Source organism: Apodemus sylvaticus, chromosome X (genome assembly GCF_947179515.1).
Source record: "Apodemus sylvaticus chromosome X, mApoSyl1.1, whole genome shotgun sequence".
Lineage (NCBI taxonomy): Eukaryota > Metazoa > Chordata > Mammalia > Rodentia > Muridae > Apodemus > Apodemus sylvaticus.
In genome coordinates this window covers 4,504,947-4,524,314 of record NC_067495.1, presented here as the reverse complement: position 1 = coordinate 4,524,314, position 19,368 = coordinate 4,504,947, and the positions used below count along the sequence as shown (strand labels likewise).

At 37.9% G+C, this 19,368-nt stretch overlaps 1 protein-coding gene across 1 annotated transcript in view; it reads right to left on the bottom strand.

Annotated features, from left to right (window-relative positions):
* Maob (monoamine oxidase B) overlaps positions 1-19,368 on the bottom strand; it is a 102,828-nt gene that overhangs the window by 40,554 nt on the left and 42,906 nt on the right. The window contains exons 2-3 of the mRNA XM_052171269.1: positions 18,415-18,509; positions 17,033-17,170 (exon numbers count right to left, since the gene is read on the bottom strand). Of these exons, the coding sequence (XP_052027229.1) occupies positions 17,033-17,170; positions 18,415-18,509 (233 nt within the window). The remainder of the gene's footprint in view (positions 1-17,032; positions 17,171-18,414; positions 18,510-19,368) is intronic.

Genomic DNA, 19,368 nt, shown 5'->3' with positions numbered 1-19,368 from the left:
TATTTTCTCTTAAATTGTATTCTTTTAAAAATGCGATAGTATTCCATCGTTTTAGATGGAGACATAAAGGCACAAAAGTAGAAATAATGGCAAGATGACTCAGAAGTTCATTGGTGAAAATTAATGATGCTGACAATGTCAAGCGTTTAGAGAATACACACACATACAGAAAGGGGGGGAAAAGAAAGAAAGAGAGAGAGACAGACAGAGAGAAACAGACGAACACACAGAGAGAAATGTTAAGGAGAAATGTGGACTTCCATTAGATGCACAACCCAAAATTCACCTTGATGAGTCAGAAGATTTCCCCCTAGGTAGCTTAATACCTGAAAATAATACCCATATGTCAAAGGATGAATTTGTCAAAGAAAGAAATATGTCTGCTTGGCTCTCACAGGAGCATTGCTTCTATGGCCATAAATTGTTAGTCTGGAAATTGTGTTGATTTACGAGACATTCACTTGTTGAGACAGTAAGAAATGCACAGCAGAGGTCATTCTAAGTATTATTAGAGAAATTATGCTGGAAAAAAATTAGAAATGATGCTGTGATGAATGGAAGGAAACTCTGGACCAAGATAAAAAGGGTGTCTTGGAGATATCTGCTTATATGAAAAAAATATTTTCAAGAATATTAAAAATTTCTCACTGAAGGAGAACTTTTGATTGGCATTCATGCTTTTTAAAACACCACTGTTTCGAAGGAACAGTCACTATCAAGTCAGTTTGTATTTACATTTATCATGAGTAACTATGGGGGGATTAGTACTAGAACTCTCTGTGGGTGCTGGTATCCTTACATGTTCAAATCCCTTATTTCAAACGATTAATGTTTTCACACCAACTGACTGGGCTTTCGCATTATCCAGCTCTCATGACTCTGATCTCATATCAAAGTGTGAAAACCTGTGCATGCTCATAAGAAACAATTATGTTCTGTCAAAGATGAGAAGTTTGACATTGGCAATGAAGTATTTATACCATGAAAACTGTACAGATGACAGCTGGTTTTTTATTTACTCTGTTTTGTTGTGCTTGGGAGTAGTCTTAGAAGCAAACAATCGTTTCTCTCCCTACTCATTCTTGACTTCTCTTCTTGGAGGACACAGGATTCTTATTGCTCACAAAGATTTTCACATGTCAGATTCCAGGCTTCAATTTTGTATTCTTCCCCTCTGGCTGGAACATTTTTGTCCTAACAAGCACTTTTTGTTCTCTTGCCACCTTCTTAAAGTTTCTTTGAAATGTTAACAACTTGGTGAGGTCCACTCTGACTTCCCTCCTTAGTGGCACATTCCTCTCAAACTCCCCCACACTCTCCAGTCTCTGTTGCCTTATAATTCATATATAATTCACATGTGCACGTGCATGCACACATACATACACACACACACACACACCCATATTTGTTCATTATAGTTATTTTGATACAGTATTATTTTATGTTTATGGGCATTTTTAAGACCTGGTTGAAAAATTCAAATCCTCATTAGAAATTATTAAGTCTTGCCATGGGAAAATAATTATAAAGGCCAAAGTCTTTTGAATAATTCAATAACTTGATGTATAACTGAATTTTAACTCAAAAATACACTTGAAAATCAATTCAAAGTATTAACTCATTAAAGTTAAGAGTTATCAAACTAAAAGGCAATTTAAAAAAACCCCTGCGGGCAAGCATGTGAGTTTTTGGTGCATGTACAATAAGAATGAAATGTATATCATTTTTATTATATATAATATTTTTCTCTTTTTTCTCTTGTTTTAAATTTATTTTTAAACAACTTTTTTCTTTCTGAAGTGCTAAAAATTAGAATCCAGAGTCTTATACATGCTAGGCATATCACCAATCACATCATAATTTTTCATGCCAAATTTTATACTTTTTATTAGTTAATTAATTGCATGCCTTTCTCAGCTAACATGAAAGTTCCATGAGGCAGTTTGATGTGTTTTGTTTACCTGTGTATTTGCGATGTGTTTGTAATTAAAATATACAAGATAGCATTCACTTGTGAGATTTGGATAGGAACTGTACTACAAATGTCAAGCTGAAGAACCTTCCTACTTTTTTCACATCATAATAGATGGACTGTGACTTGAATATTGTAGTTGTCACCAAAGAGATCTGTCTAATCGTGCTCTGAAAGGAACAGATTCACAGAAAGGGAGACAGAGAGACATTTTTTCTGCTATTTGTGTAAGAAGCAATTACTTAAAGCCTACTAAGAATTTTGTTCTGATGCCACCTGAATATAAGAAACATAATGGCAATATCGGTTGACATCTCAAAACTTCAGAAAGCTTAACTCGTAGATGAACAGCTACAGTTAATGGCTGCTAAAAGAGGGAAAATCACTTTCCAGGGATGAGACCTCTGATAACTTATCCAATTCCAAGTCATCAACACTAAACACAGGTACATGGGAAGAACACTAAATGGAATCATCAGGTTCTATTTGTGGATACACATGCGTATACATACACCAGTAACACATATAACAACAATAACTAAAGAAGAGGGTATGAATTTGGCAGGGAGTCAGGGGAAGTGGGTATGGGGAGAGTTGGACGGCAAGAGTGTGGGTAGAAATTATATGAATACAATACTATATTATATTCTCAAAAATAATGAAATAAATGATAAAACAAACAAAATGAAAAGCGTGATTAGATTGCTCAGTGGGTAAGGGCACTTGCTTACTAAATCTGTTTGATTGCTAAAGAACTTTGACAGAAAAAAAGAACTGACTTTAGAAACTCCCTCTTATCTCCACCTGCATATTGATGTATGTGCACCCACAAGTTCACACATCTACACACATAAACTAATATTTTTCTACAAAGAAAAGAGAAAAACATAAGTGGATATATACATATACACATGTATGAAAATAAAAATATATCATATATTTATAATAAACAATATATTTGTATATTATATTAAATATTAATTATATTAATATTTAATATTGTTAAATTAATATTAAATTAATATTTGATATTATATGTTATTATTTAATACGATGTTATATATGTGATATATAACATTGTGTTTATATTAATAATTATAGATCTTACAAAATATACTATTATATAATGTAAGATATATTATATATATTTATTTGATTCTTACATACTGGAACTAGTGCCAGGAAAGAGAAGGTGAGACACAAATATGTATATCATATAACTTCAAGCTTTTTTAAAAATTTTATCTACTTTCATTTATGTGTATGTGCACCACATATATGCAGTACCCATAAAAGCCAGAAGAGGGCAATATATCCCGCAGAACCAAAAAAACTGGTAGTTTTGAACTGAGAGAATCTAAGTCCTCTGTAAGAGCCACAAATGCTTTTTGTCAATAGCTGAGCCAATTCTATAGGTTCCTGTTTTAAAAGACGTCATCTAATGACAAAACAATAAAGCAGAGACAATATGTTTGCCATTGTGAAAAATACAAGAAACTGTTTTAAGGTGGAAAGATGGTTTGGCTCAGTTTCAGAGTTTTTAGTTCATGGTTTGCTGGCTCCCTTGCTTCTGGGCCTGTGGTAAGGGGGAGCATAATAGCAAACAAAAGCTGTTCATTCCATGTTGTCCAGGAGGCAGAAAGGTGCGCACAGTGTGAGTAGGATAAACTTTGTATTGTGTATATAGGTACATAATATGATATATATGCTTATACACACACACACACACACATTCATGCACACACACATGGTAACTTGAGGATACAAAATACCAGCTAGGGTAGAGCAGGGTATTCCTTAAGATGACTAGGAAATGCCTTTCCAAGTGGAGGGAGTAACAAGAATGTTTAGGTAATCCACTGCTGCATAGAGAAATAGCCCCACAATGACCTGGCTTTAAAAGCTCGTTTAATTATGGCTCACAGTTTCCATGGGAGTTCAATGGGCACAGCTTGGTGGTTGTTGCTTGAGAAGCCTTGTCAGATAGCGGTATGGCTAGACTTTTGGGATCTGGGTTCAGCTTGGACATACAGGATAGCTTCAGTCCTGATGCTCATATTATGATACAAAATGCTGAAAGGCTTTATTCATTAGGTAATTGGGGTGTCCATGTGTAGCCTCTCTAGCTTGGTACTTTCAGACTATTTGGACATTTCCTATGATATACGTATCTCAGGGTTCTGAGTTTTGAGTATTCTACAGAGAAGTGAAACATGCCATTTTCCTAAAATTGTGCCCAAATTGGAACAGTATCACATTTGTCAAGTCCTTCTAGTCAAAACAGTAACAGAATCCTCCCAGACTCAAAGGTAATGGAACATGGGACCCCCATCTTCTCCACTGGAACAAGACTGGCTAGCCACATTTATTCATTTTCAAAGTGCAAAGCCCAGGAGATAGGAATAAATTTGGCACACAAAAGATCATAGTGAAGCTGGGTGTGGTGGTGCACACCTTTAATCTCAACACTTGGTAAGATGAGGCAAGAGACTATAAATCTTGGACCACCACAGATTACGTATCAAATTTCTGGGCTATTTAGTAAAACTCTGCGTTAAAGATGAGTAAATAGGGGCCAGGAATTTGGATCAGCAATTAAGAGCACATACTGATCTCCTACAGAAACAAGGTTTGGTTTTCAGCACCTGCATAGTAGTCTCTCCTGGCTGCAGTCAGATCAATGTATAGAACTCTCAGCTTCTTCTCCAGCACATCTGTCTGGATGCTGCTATACTGCTCTGAAAATATAACCTAGCCCAAAATAAATAACAGTTGCCACGATCATGGTGTTGCTTCACAGTAATGAAACCCTAAGACAGGATCCAACAGTCTTTTCTGGCTCCCACAAGCACCTGTACTCATATGCACATACAAATACACATGCACACATATGCATGTACATAATTAAATCATATTAATCTTGAGCTGGGTGTGGTGTTGCATATCTTTAATACAAACATTCAGGAAGCAGAAGCAGGTGCATGCCTATGAGTTTGAGGTTTGTATGGTGAGTTCCAGGACTATGTAGAGAAACAAAGTCTCAAAAAACATAAATAAACAAACAAATAAATAAATAAACAAATAAATAAATATTAATATGTTAAAAGTGAAAGAACAGCAGAGTAAAAATTAATGCTGTGACTTAAACACAATTTTTAGTCCATGCCTGTAATCCTACTCTCCAGATGAATGCAAAAAAATTATGAGTTTGTAATCAGCCTTCACAACACTGCAAAATCCTGTTTAAAACATAATAGCAAGAATGGCAGGAATAGAGCCTAGTTAGGAAGTTGATAGGGGAATAACTTTTAGGCACTTCTAGGCTATGATAAGGATCAAATTTTATTCACTCTACTAATAACTTTAATTTTTTTTACTGGTTTTGCTCCCAGAATTATATAGTCAAGAAACTTTAGCTCTGATCTGAATACATAAACAAGATGTCAACAGGACTCTGCAAGAAAGGCCTGGAACTAATCAGGGAAAAAGATGAGATCCTCAAAATAGAAGCAGCATAGCTATTCTGACCTCAGAAGGAAGAGGCAGCTTAAAAGCAAGCTGTTGTTTTTAGATGGACTCGCATCCTTTCTAATCCAAAGGATCAATGTCACTCAGTATCATAGAGGCACTCTTCAAAGCCTACTACAAAAGCTACTGCACATAGGTCTCTCTTAAATATATAGTTTGTCATCTCCCTGCTGTTGAAAAATGATATAAGTAAAATAGTGTCTCCTCCAACTTCCAACTGTATGTTTATACGTTGTAATAGCACGTGAACATAAGGTATGTACAAACTAGCTAAGACCCATGTATATCCCACCTAAGATACATGTATATTCTATGTTTGTCTCATGTGACACAGAGAGCCAGAACGCTCCTTGGAATTAATAGCTTTAATACTTTTTAAGCTCCCAGGCTGTGTATGGAATGTTATGGCTTAATATTGTGTATGTGTGTTTTCTGTTGCTACAAACAAAACACCTCAGAGGTATTTTATGAAGAAGAAAAGGTTAATTTATTATAGCTTTGAATAGTCAGGAATATTGCACGGGCATTTTCCCAGCTCTCAGTTTGGGTTCGTTATTACACTGCGTGTGTGTGTGTGTGTGTGTGTGTGTGTGTGTGTCTTGTGTGTGTCTGTGTCTGTGTCTCTGTGTGTGTCTGTGTCTCTGTGTGTGTCTGTGTGTGTGTCTGTGTGTCTGTGTGTCTCTGTGTGTGTGTGTGTGTGTGTGTCTGTGTCTGTGTCTGTGTCTGTGTGTGCACGCACGTGCACACTCATGCCAAAGTGTCAAGTGTGTGGAGGTCAATTTGCAGGAGTGGGTTCCCTCCCTCCACCATTTGCCTTGGGAAAGGAAATCTGGTAGTCAGACTTAACATTACATGTTGAGGAATTTCTCTGGTGCCAGTCTTGCTCTCTTAGAGCAGCCAGTACTCAAAGGAACAACACAAGTTTCTGTGAGAACTACTTTAAATTCTTCAAAGAGTAGCTTTCCTATAACTCAGTGATACATTGATTAGACATAATCCCATAAGGGTCCCACCATCTCTTGACCTCATGAAGCCTTAGTGGATAGAGGCCTTTAGCTCTATAATATCCTGTTGAATCCCTTTCTATCACTTACCTGAGCTTAGAGATCTGTACTAGGTCACATAAGTGCTTTGTGCTTCAACACCCTCATTTATAAGGATAGTTGATACTAACCACGGGACCTTTAAATATTTAAGGCATATGCAATACTTAGATTTTGCAAATAGCAAAATCGCAAACTATGTCAGTTATTTCATTTATTGTGTTCAATTTTGAACAGAAGCCTCAACTGTTAGGCACACACTTACTTTTATGCAGTAGCCTGTGTTATAGGTGCTTAGGCATTGTGGTGTTTTTTTTTTCTAATTTGCACATGGTAAGAAGGTGTCTTGAGTATCTGACCTTAACATTTACCAACTTGAAAAGGAGGAAATGGTAAAGATCAGCAGTGCAGAGATCTAAGTCCCTCTGCAGCATTTTCACACATGATTGTTCACACACCACACATTCTGAAGAAAAAAAAAGGGTGACAAGGGCCTTCACCTTCTGTACTCTTTCCTTATTGGCCTCTCCTAAGATCATATTGAAGACAATCATCACAAACAGCACTTTGATCCTATTTAGTATTTTCTACAATAAGAATTCGTCATGAACTTGAAGGAGAGTCAGGGTGGGCATGTGGGAGAATTTAGAGAGAGGAAAGGGAAGGAAAGGAAATATTGTATCACAAAAAAATTTAAAAATTGCATGTGTACTGGTGTTTTGCTTTCATTTATCTCTTTATACCACATGCTTGCCTTGTGTCTGCAGAAGGCAGAAGAGATTCAGATCCCCAAGAAACAATTCAGACTGTCATGAGCCACCATGTGGGTGCTAGATTTAACTCCATTTCCTCTTGAAGAGCAGCCAGTGCTTTTCTTTTGACCTACTATTAAGACTTCTATGGAACTTTAAATTATTTATATGAATAGATTTTATTTTTAATAGACAAGACAGATTTAACCTATTATAATGTTTTATATATATACACACAGAACTCATTATATATGCATCATATACATACATATCTATAACTCATTATATATAGATGTATATATTTATGTATATACATCTATAAAGAAATTAAAATGAATGTATTTCACTGCTCTGAGCTTAGCTCCATAAGAATATCAGCAATGACTTCCCTTGGTAACCTAAGGAAAAATTCTCAATTGAACTAATCATAACCATATTCTACTCTAGTCTAAAGAAATCAAAGCAAAATGGAAGGAAATTTAGAAGTTAACACAACCAGAAAAGGACATTTGTTTCTTTTCTATGATCAGTTTAGGCTGGGCATGTGAGTTTAGCTGCGGCCAAATGCTAATCTCCTAGCTTATTCATAACTCAGGAAACAGAGGAAGGAAGACTGGATTTAAAGCATCAACTCCCAGGCAGTGTCCAAGGAGCTTGTGAAAATATTTTTAGGAGGAATTTACTGGCTTGGTTTACTTGTAAAAAGGATTTGAAAATCTTGATCCTACCTGATGTCTCATACTAGAGGCCAAAAATGAGAAAAGTATGTTTTTCAGGCTCGAGGGTTAACATCACACATTGCTATTGCAGAGGAGTTTAGCTCCCAACACCTTCAATAGGCAGCTGACAACCACACCGGTAATTCCAGTGGATCAGATGTCCTCTTCTGTATTCTGTGGGCACCTGCACTCACATATGCACACACGTGCATGCGAACACACACACACACACACACACACACACTCACACACACACAAATAAACACTTTAAAGAGAAAAGTGCAAGATGGAAAGATGACTCAGAAGTTCATTGGTGATAATTAATGATGCTGACAATGTCAAGGGGGCTAGAGAACACACGGGGGTGGGGAGAGAGAGACAGAGAGACAGAGACAGAGACAGAGAGACAGAGAAAATAAGTATAGACAGACAGACAGACAGACATAGGGACAGAGACAGAGACAGGAGACTAGGAAATTCTGTCACCTAGTAATACCAAGATAGGAGCCTTTGATATTTTGCTTTAGAGCAGCTGTTTTGGCATCTGGAGAGTGTAAACACATAGAAGTAGCCTGGTTATCGTTAATGGCCATGGAACTGAGGAGACTGATGCCTAGACATGGGAGGGGCACAGAGCTCTGCTGCAAACAGTGACCCAACTTCTTTTCACAAATCATGAGCTCACTAAAGCCTGTGTTTAATTACATTTTTAAAACTAACATGACAGGAGGTCTTGATGGGAAAAAAGGAGCGATACCAAAAGAAAGCAACATATCCCCTCACACGACAAAAACTGAAAAAACCACCATACATTTCAGTGTATAGCATTGCAGGCCTCTGCAGGAGTCTCTACATGATAGGAAGATGGGTAGGGAAATGAGTAGATGATTTTTTTTACAGATAGATACACAAATGGGAGATTACAGAGGAAAATGAGGCAAAGAATTGAAGAAAGAGAGAAGGCAAGAAAGCACAGAGAAATAATCTGAGAACTGAGTCCCTTTTGTAACAAGGATGTAACATCCATGCCGTCGAATTTAATGGAAGAGACACAAACTGAACAGAACAAAAGGAAGTGATGGACTTCAATACACATTTTGTACTCTCCAGAAAGACTCTGTAGTATTAAGTCAAAAGATCATGAAATTCACTAAGAGACTTTCGTGTCCGTTTTTATGAAGTACATGTTTAGCATTGCTGTGCCTGGATATCATCCTACAAAAGCTAAAAGGAAATGTCCTTCACAACTTCTTGCATTCTGATTTTGTTAACTGCATAATTGTTAGCAATAGAAAGGCTTTTTATATCAGTTATATTCTGGGTTACACTAGTCAGTTCCTTTCTTTCTTCATATCTAAGCTAATTTAATGGGTTTAACCCTAATCTCACCAAAGCTGAGCCATTCCTAGAGCCAACTTTGAATCATAAATTGATGATGTTAGAAATGGGACATTACTAGGGCAAAAGATTCAAGCAGCTAGAAACAGGGACCACTGCGTTGAAGGGTAGAGAAAGAGGCAGAGCACTGGGAGAGCTGTTGGCTGGAAGGTGGCCCATGCCTGTAATCCCAGCACCTCTCATGATTAGGCAGGAAAATGGTGACTTTGTGGTTAGTCTAGGATTCATAATACGTTGTTCTCTCCAAACAAAGCAAAACAAAACAGAACAGAGCAAAACAAACAAACAAAAAGAGGATAAAGAAGAAATGTGTTGCAAGTCTAACTTGGAAACAGACCAAGTACTTGCAATGTTTGAGTTGTCAAGAAACTACTGAAAGGATTGTTAGAGATTATCATCTTAAATGACAGTGCATTTGTTCATAGCAATTGTATAGCTTTAGAGATCACGTAGCCATTTTTAGGAACCTTAAAATTCCCTCATCACCAAGTTTAAAAGATTATGAGTTAATGTTCTTGAGGGAAGTTTTAAGGAAAGAAGAGCTTTTTAAAAACTTATTTAAGAATTTAATATGCAAGTACTTTCTGTATATTATTTCCATCACTTTCCTCCTTCCAAGTCCTCAACTTCATCCCCTTTTATTCTTTAATTACTATTGCTAGAAATACATTTATAAATACCTGTTGAGTACATTTAGTATGGGAACAGGTTAAGGCTGACTGCTTGGAATTGGATAAATTATCAAGGGGTTGTCCCTGAAGAAGACTGTTTCTCCCCTTCTCAGAAACCATTGTTTGCCTGTAGCTCTTCCATCTAGCTGTGAGATTTACTGCACTCACATTAGCATGTCAATTGGTACTGTCATTTTTCAGGTCTTGTTTAGGCAACCATGCTATTGAAATTTCCTGATACAGCTTCTCTATCCTATTTAGAAACTACTATCTCAAAGGAGCCATTCTGGTCCCCTGAATCTTAAAATCTTTCCATCCCCTCTTCGATAATGTTCCCTGAGCTGCAAGTATAAGGATTGTGTTGTAGCTATATCAATTGGAGCTGGCTGCCCCAAGCCATTTGATCTTTGCATTTTGAGTACAGAAAGCTGTGGTTTCCTGTAACGGTTTCCACATACTGCAAGAAAATGCTTCTTTCATGAGAGATGAGAGCTACATTTACTTTTGATATAATGATAAGTATCTAGAATGCACTTAGAAATTATAATTTCTGAAAATTATAATTCGGAATTTTGAATTTTATGGTTTATGAAAATGGTGATAGTAAGTTCTCCTCTAAGGGCCACAGGGTCAGCAGTCATGAGTACTTGGCTAGGTTTACAGTATCAGTCATTAGTTCCCTACTGAGCAGGCCTTAAAGCCAATTAGACACCTGCTTGTTATCTTTAGGATGCAAATGCCACTATTGTACCTGTCTTAGTCAGGGTTTCTATTCCTGCACAAATGTCATGACCAAGAAGCAAGTTGGGGAGGAAAGGGTTTATTGAGCTTACACTTCCACATTGCTGTTCATCACTAAAGGAATTCAGGGCTGGAACTCAAGCAGGTCAGGAAGCAGGAGCTGATGCAGAGGCCATGGAGGGATGTTCCTTACTGGCTTGCTTCCCCTGGCTTGCTCAGCCTGCTCTCTTATAGGACCCAAGAATACCAGCCCAGGGATGGCACCATCCACAAGGGGCCCTCCCCCTTGATCACTAATTGAGAAAATGCCCCACAGCTGGATCTCATGGAGGCACTTCCCCAACTGAAGCTCCTTTCTCTGTGATAACTCCAGCCTGTGTCAAGTTGACACACAAAACCAGTCAGTACAGTACCTTTGGGGGATAGCTTGACATTCTGGTCCTAGTTGTAGTTCATAGGCATTACAGTTAGATAAGACTACTGATTGTTTTTCTCCTTTCGCATCCCACATACCCAAAAAGGAGGATATGAAGTATGATTTTTCCAATAGGTGAGAAGACAGGTTTGGTAGGAAGGTAAGTGAGTGCCAGAGATCAGAAAGAATTAGCAAAAAGCCCTTCCCCCTATCCTGCAAAATAAAATGAAATAATAAACTTTTGACATGTTCCACCCAGTTTCTTTAAAGTTTATGTCCTTATAAGATAGCATCAGAAGTTAGATGGAAGACACAGTTCATACAGCAAACAGCCTGGAAACCCATTTCTAAACCTTCCTACAGGCTGCCAGGGCAAAGTGTTTGACAAATAATAGTAACAGACTGAGGCCATTTTGCCCTTCCTGTCACTTCTTTGTACCACAAGCTGCCAAAGCCCCTTATCTATGGTCTCTGGGAGAGCCATGCTTGGATTCATTAGTTCATATTCCGTAATTACCCGGTACAAATGCATAAACCTCTACCCAAAATCTAAGTCCCACTTCCATTTCTCTTAGGAAACATCACTACCATCACCAATTTCTTCGAATTACCTACTTTACACCTCAATCAAATGATTCTGTGTTTTCCACAGCTCTAGTCACTGTTAAGCTTATGCATGTATGTGTGTGCATAAAGAATATGTTTATCGAAACCTAATATCTTTACAGAAACCTTGAAATACTAGAAGGAATTTATCACATATCACGCAATGGTACTGTAATTCCACCACCTAAGGCATAATTATCAGCAAATCGTTACATGCTGAAGAGCAACGTGTATTCTCTACTGAACATAGCAAGCATTTCAGTTTCCATAATAACAGCAAAAGCTTCATAATGATCACTAGACAAATAGGTTACACTTGCTACAGAGGAAATTACTATTCCCCACATTTTCCTTACGAAAAAAATTCTTCAATGATGGTAACCCATACTTCTTTCCCATGATTAAGCTGTGAAATGGAGTCGGGTTGGAATTGAAAGAGAATTATTCATTAATCCCACCTCAAACTTCACAGAGTATTAGGGCCAACAGACTTGACTTGGTCATACAAAAAAGATCAGCAGTTCCTTGGTAAAATCAAGAGTCCCTCTCACTTGCCTCAGGAGCCTTCTATCATGAAGAGGAAAGCATGTGCATTTTGGAACTTGATCCAGGCATCCTTGGCTTCACATTACTGTGTATACAATCATGGAGAATGGAAAATCAAGGACCTGGATACAATAAGACACTTCCAGCCAGGGTGAATGCAACAGGTCCTATATACAGCAGGACAATTTCCATTTGTTAAATGCAACTGTCATTTGAATACTTTATCTCTCAGTATTCCTACTCTAATTCTGTTGCCATTCTTCAATACCAAGAGACAGCTGAGGACTTTCACTGACAGTGAATTAAGGAGGGAGATCTATGCTGTGTCCTCTCTGTCTTTACATAATTTTCATGTACCAAGTTTTCAAGTGGATTTTGGAGTTGTCAACAAGACTGAGGAGCTGAGCCAAGTTCTCCCTTCTACCTCAGGATTGTTTAGGCAACTGCAGTTATTACAGAAACAAACACAGAATCCAATAGTGAGAGGTCTCCTCATCATGTGGTTCAGTAGCACTGAAGAACAACACCAAAAAAAGGACTTTAACAGTGAATTTGCTTCTGTCCATAGACACGCAAGTCAAGCCCAGTGTGCCTTTTTGTTCAGTTTCTTTCCTTAATGGAAGCCTTAATAGAAACAAGTACCAGTATGAAATTTTACTTTTAATATTAAGTCACATTACATCTTTACATTAGCCAATCACTTATTATATCAGCTTTCAGTCCTAAAGTGGTTTCATGGGTGCTTAAATTTAGTTTTAATTCTCATCCACCTGAAAACTTCTGAAACAGAGAAATTTCATTTACTGATAGCCTCAAAATCCTCTCCAAAATCTTCAAGGTAGGAATTCAAAAGAACAACAACCAAACAACAAAGCAATCACTTATCTGTACATATAAAGACATGTACTCAGTGATAGAGAATGAGGCAGAAGCACAAAATACAGCAAGTCTCCCTAAAAAGGGTTCTATTATAACTTTTTCTTTCAAACTGTGATATTTTTAAAGGGAAATAGTCATTTCCAAGCCCTCTAGACATCTGTCTTCTAAATGACATCATAAGAAATTATCAGGATATCAGTAGATTATTAACAATAATTTCTAAGAACTAATGACTATATCAATAACTTTGTTAGTTTTGTAGCATTTAGTAATTATACAAATAATGGGTTTCATTATGACATACTGTACTTAAAAACACCTTGTAAATTATATCAATTTGACCTGAAATGACCTTTTTTTTTTCTGCTGATAATCTCAGTAACGTTGGTATTACTTTTTTTTAATGAAAAGCCATTTTTGGAAAAATCACATTTTAACCACATAAAACAAATCTACAGCCAGGTTGTGGTGGTGCACACATGTGATTCCAGCACTTGGGAGGCAGAGGCAGGTGGATTTCTGAGTTCAAGGCTAGCCTGGTCTACAGAGTGAGTTCCAGGACAGCCAGGGCTACACAGAGAAACCCTGTCTCGGGGAAGAAAAAAAAAAAAACCAAATCTATAGTAACTCTAAAAGAATGGAACAATTTAGGTACACATAGTTTGGAGAGAATATACCTAGACAGTACATAGGCCTGCTCATCACACCAGGGATGAGGGAGAAAGCAGGAAGAGAACCACAGGCTGTCTTTGACTCTTTAGACTGCTTTTGAGGTCCTTTCCTTCCTACTGGGCTCCCCTGCCTAGCCTTATTATGAGGGGATGTGTCTTATTGTAACTTGATATGTCATATTTGTCCGACATCCCTGAAAAAAATCTTCTCTTTTCTGAAGGGAAATGGAGGATTGGATATGGGGGAGATTGGAGATGGGAGAACAGACTGGGGAGAGAGGAGGAAGGGAAAACTGAGGTCAGGATGTAATGTGTGAGAGAAGAATAAAAATCTATTAAATTAAAAAGGAAGAAACCCATCTACCAGCTGATAATGTATCCTATAAGTACTAGAGCATTCCTGATTGTGGGAGCCATCCTCTTTTGAGGAAAAACACCTCATCTTGGGCATACAGGAGAAGAATGATTGCTGCTAATAATCTCAGAAGCAAACATCGCAATCTGAGATTTTTTTTTTTTTTTGCAAGTTAAAAAAAAAAAAAAAAAAGGTGTCCCGTGGCCAAGGGCATGGAAGATGCAAAATAGGGAACTAGTTGTTTTCTCATGTAGGTCCTCAGTGTGGCAGCTTGTCCACACTGCAGAACCTCAGTGTCATTAATGATTCAGTTTCTCTCACTAGTGAGAACTAATTTGTGATTAGGTTAGTATACCACACTCATATCCTTATGCATATCCATGTGACATTTTAAAATTCAGAGATATTTCCTGTTTCCTCCAGCAGAGGTCAGACAACAGCAGTCCTGAACTACAAAAGTCTAGGAAGCAATAGACTATTTGAAAGTGTGATTTTATTTTTAACAAAAGATAATGGAGCATTTCTTTTTTAATACTGCTTTCTCTGTACTTATACTTTCTAATTACAATTTCACAGCTCGCATGCTTTACTTTTGTAATAATTACAAAACATTAACACTTACTTTAAATTTCATGAAGAGTACTATTGGAATATGAATTTTTTTTTTGCCCCGTATTAAGTCCAGGACACTGCATCATTGTTTATATATATATTTTCTTGGTTGAACACAGGTTAGTAGGATAGTCTAAGAAAGAAGCATATTTCCACTGTGAAAAATGATTTAAGGGTAATAGCATGTCCACAGTTGATAAATGGAAGAATTCTTTCACAAGCAAGGGGCTTAATACAGTTCTAAGATCACCAGAATGAAACAAAGCCTACTTCAACATAGCTCTGAAGCGACTGAGCTCCTGCAATGCGCAGAGAGAGAAAGGCAAGTGTAAGCGCTGAGCATCTCTTTTGTCCTCTGCAGAAATCTAATATATCTTGGTGCCACAATTATTCAATTTCTGCAAGTCACACAGGCAGAATAACGAAGACATTTTTAAAAACCGATCAGTTTGACAACACCTTTAAAAAGCAAAGAACCCAATAAAGAAGTTTACTGGGGTCTACCTTTGTTAAGCAAATCACACCATCACCATGTCGAATTTTCATTTCTAATTCAAGTGAATCTTTTTCAACAGAAACAAAAGGCAAGGCTTATAAAACATAATTGGAAGATCAATCATTTCGTACTGCATTATGTCAAATCAAGTATCTGCTTCATTTCTTTATTACTTAATGATTCACAATGCATGGTCTGTTATGTGTGCTTAATAAAATCACACAAAAATAAGGACATTACATTGTTATACAAATCAAAACTGTTAGTAGTTTCCTCATTTTGTTGTTTTGGTTTAGTGTTGGGTGGTGCTGGGGAGCCAACCTGGGGCCTCATACATGCTTAGCATGTGCTTGCAAACAGAGTGTCATACATGTTTAGGATGTGCTTATATACCTAGGGACTCAAACATACTTAGCAAGTGCTATACTCCCAAGCCATTCTCTCAACTCCTCTTTCTTCCATTTTCTTAGGGAATGATTTTCTTTTTTACCCTGGAACAATAAGTTTCTATTGCTTCCTCCTATCTGTGGGAGCAACTGAGGAAAAGAGGAAGGATATAATTAAACCTCTACCAGAGCAGGTGGAGTGGCTCACAATTGTAATCTCAGTACACTCTGGAGGTAGAAAGAGAAGGATCCAGAGTCCAGGGCAAGGCTGGGTTACGTAATTAGATCCTGTCTCAAACAAACCACCCACCCCCAACACACACACAAAGTCCACAGATAACACCTCCTATTAGTTCTGTGGGACTTCACAGTGAGGTCTAGAAGAGAGGATTCTTTGCTTATCACAGGTTATCAGTGGCTTTGGGATCATAGTGAGGATGCTGGGAAAGCCTAGGAATAGGGAGCTATGAGACAGAAAGAGTCACAGTGGGAGAAGTGGAAGCCACACAGAGGGGTGTGGTCAGTGTGAACCGTCCTCAGGGGCGCTTTTCTCTGTGGATTAATAGGGTGTTGGCTATTTGTTTTAAAGCTGCTAGAATTTCTGCTTTCCATCCATCCATTCCTTAAACCCTCATAAATTAGAGCTACATACAGATGTTAAGATGGACCAAGAAGAAGGAAGAAGAGGGCCCTGGTCCTGGAAAGGCTTGATGCAGCATTGTAGGGGATTACCAGGACAGAGAAGTGGGAGGGGGTTGATTGGGGAAGGGGGGGAGGGAAGGGGGAGAGGGAAGAGGGCTTATGGGACTTATGGGGAGGGGGGAACTGGGAAAGGGGAAATCATTTGGAATGCAAACAAAGAATATAGAAAATAAAAAAGAAAAAAAAGACTAAAAAAAAAAAGAAAAAATAAATTTACCTTATTTTAAAAAAAAGAAAAAAAGAAAAAGAGTTATCCCTGGTTGGTACAGAGAAAAAGAAGAAACGGCTCATAGGTCATGGCCTGTGAATATGGTATGTGTGGAGGAGGAAACCACTGGTCACAAAGGATCCTAGGAAACAGAGACAGGATACACGCAGATAAATCATGGAGGAAGGCGGGCCAATGAAATTACCATGAAAGAGATGAATTTGGTTATTGAGCCACTTTTATACCAACTTCCAGAGAAGAATAATAATGTTAACTGACATTTAAACAATGGTAAAAATATCAAAATACTGCAGGAGTCATATTCATCTTACCTTTACAAAGTGGATCAGCCGTTCAACTTCATTAACTTTATAGGTCTCCAATCCTAGCTCTTTTGCCAATCGCAAGATTCGATTCTGGGTCGGCCCAACATAAGATCCTCCAAGGTCCACATATTTAACATTTTTATTCTGTTTTTCCATGGGGGGGAAATAAAGATGACTGTAAAAGACACTTCAGAGACCATTTCTTACAAAAGAACACATCTCTGACTACACCCCAGCAAATCTAGGTACTTGTTAGTCAATTATACCAGAAATAGCCCTACTTGTCTGTGTTGATATACTTGCCTACAGTCTAGCCCTCCCCAATAGGACACATTCCCACTGACATTATTTTGTATGGACAAATAAAATTATTGTCAATACACATAATGGAATACTATCATTTAGCACAATGTAGATGTACCTAAGTGAAATAAATCAAACATAGAAAGGCAAGTCTTACACCATATCACTTGTATGTGGAATCTAAAATGAGTCAAACTTGTAAAAGTAAAGGATATAACAGTGGTATTAGAGGTCTTATGGGTATGGATGTTAGGGCAGAGGAAATGGGGAAATGGGTCAAAGCATACAAATCAGCAAGATGGGAGGAGGTATTGAGTTCTGATACATACTGTGATCTTCCTGCTTGATAACAATGCAATGTATATTAAAAAAAAACAAATAAAGAGTAGACTTCAAGTCTGTTGACACAAAACTGTCAAGTGACTGAGATAACAATTAACTTGATTTAATCATCCACATTGTGTAAGTATCACACTGTACTCCAAAAGCATAATACAATTATGGTTTGATGTTTCAAAATAAAATAAAAAATAATAAATTCAAAAAGAGATTACTCCTCTACCCCCAAGATTTAGTTTGTATGGGTGAAATAATTATGTTTGTGCTAGAGAAGACTCAAACAGTGAGTTGAAAAGTCCAAACAGCCATTCATTTTCTTGCTACTACTACAACACAATTTACTTCTTTTTCCACCTTCCCATTTCTTGGTCTATAGTGCTAACTATGAAGTAAGAAGACTGAAACAGAGTGAATGATGAAAGAGTTGAAACAGAGATAAAAAGAAGCTTGGAGTAGAAGTGTTGTGTGCTTAATGTATGCAAGTCCCTGGATGGAACAACCCCGCACGCATAAACAATAATGATGATGGTTATGGTGATGATGATCGTGACAGTGATTATGAAGAAGAGGGGCAAAGATTAGGTAGAGAATAAGAAGAAAAGAGAAAAAGGAGAGGATCTATAAGGGAAATTCTAGAGTTATGTTCCCTGTCTTAGAAGATCAATAATGAAGATTTTCAGGAACTACAAAAGTCTAAAAGCACAGCTTCTGACCCATGTTTCTTATCCTCATCCTCAGTATCTTACCCTAATTGTATAAGTCCTGCCTCCCACACGGTCCCGTGCTTCCAGAACTATCACACTGAGGCCACAGTCATGCAGAAGTTTGGCTGCTGCCATACCTGGGGGGAAGGAAATACAAGAAGATATTGTGATCAAATCTGTTACAGGATAGCAGAATGCTCCTTATGCCACCAGTCAATAAGAAACGTCATATTCACATGAAGTCTCTTACAATACAACTAAGGAGTACATAAGACTTCTCTGTAAAGGCCTAGAGTCTCCATCTAGGAAACCAAGGGATTCTAAAAAGAATAAAGTAAATTTGACTATCACTGAAGATCTCATCTAAACAAACATTCCATGTCACTGTATCAATAATATTCATATTTTTCTTATTTTTATTTGCATTTTTCTTTTCTTTTTTATTTATGATATTTTGATTGGATATTTTACATTTCAAATATTTTCCCCTTTCCAGGTCTCCCCTTCAGAAACCCCCTATCCCATTCCCCTCCCCCTGCCTCTATAAGGGTGCTCTCCCATTCACCCACCCCCACCAGTCCTCCTGTCCTGGCATTCCCCTACACTGGGGCATCAAACCTCCTCAGGCCCAAGGGCCTCTCCTCCAAATGATGCCCAACAAGGCCCTCTTCTGCCACATATATGGCCAGCACCATGGGTTGCTCCATGTGTAGTCTTTGGTTGTTGGTCCAGTCCCCGGGGAGCTCCGCGAGGCCTGACATGTTAACATTGTTCTTCACCTCCATGGAGCTGCAAATCCTCTTAGCTCCTTCAGACCCTTCTCCAACTCCTCCATCAGGGGACCAATGGTTCTCTGCAAGCTTCTGCATCAGTCTTTGTTAGGCTCTGGCAGAGACTCTCAGGAGACAGTCATATCAGACTTCCATCACCAAACACTGCCTGGCATCTACAATAACATCTGGGTTTGGTGACTGTATATGGGATGGATCCCCAGGT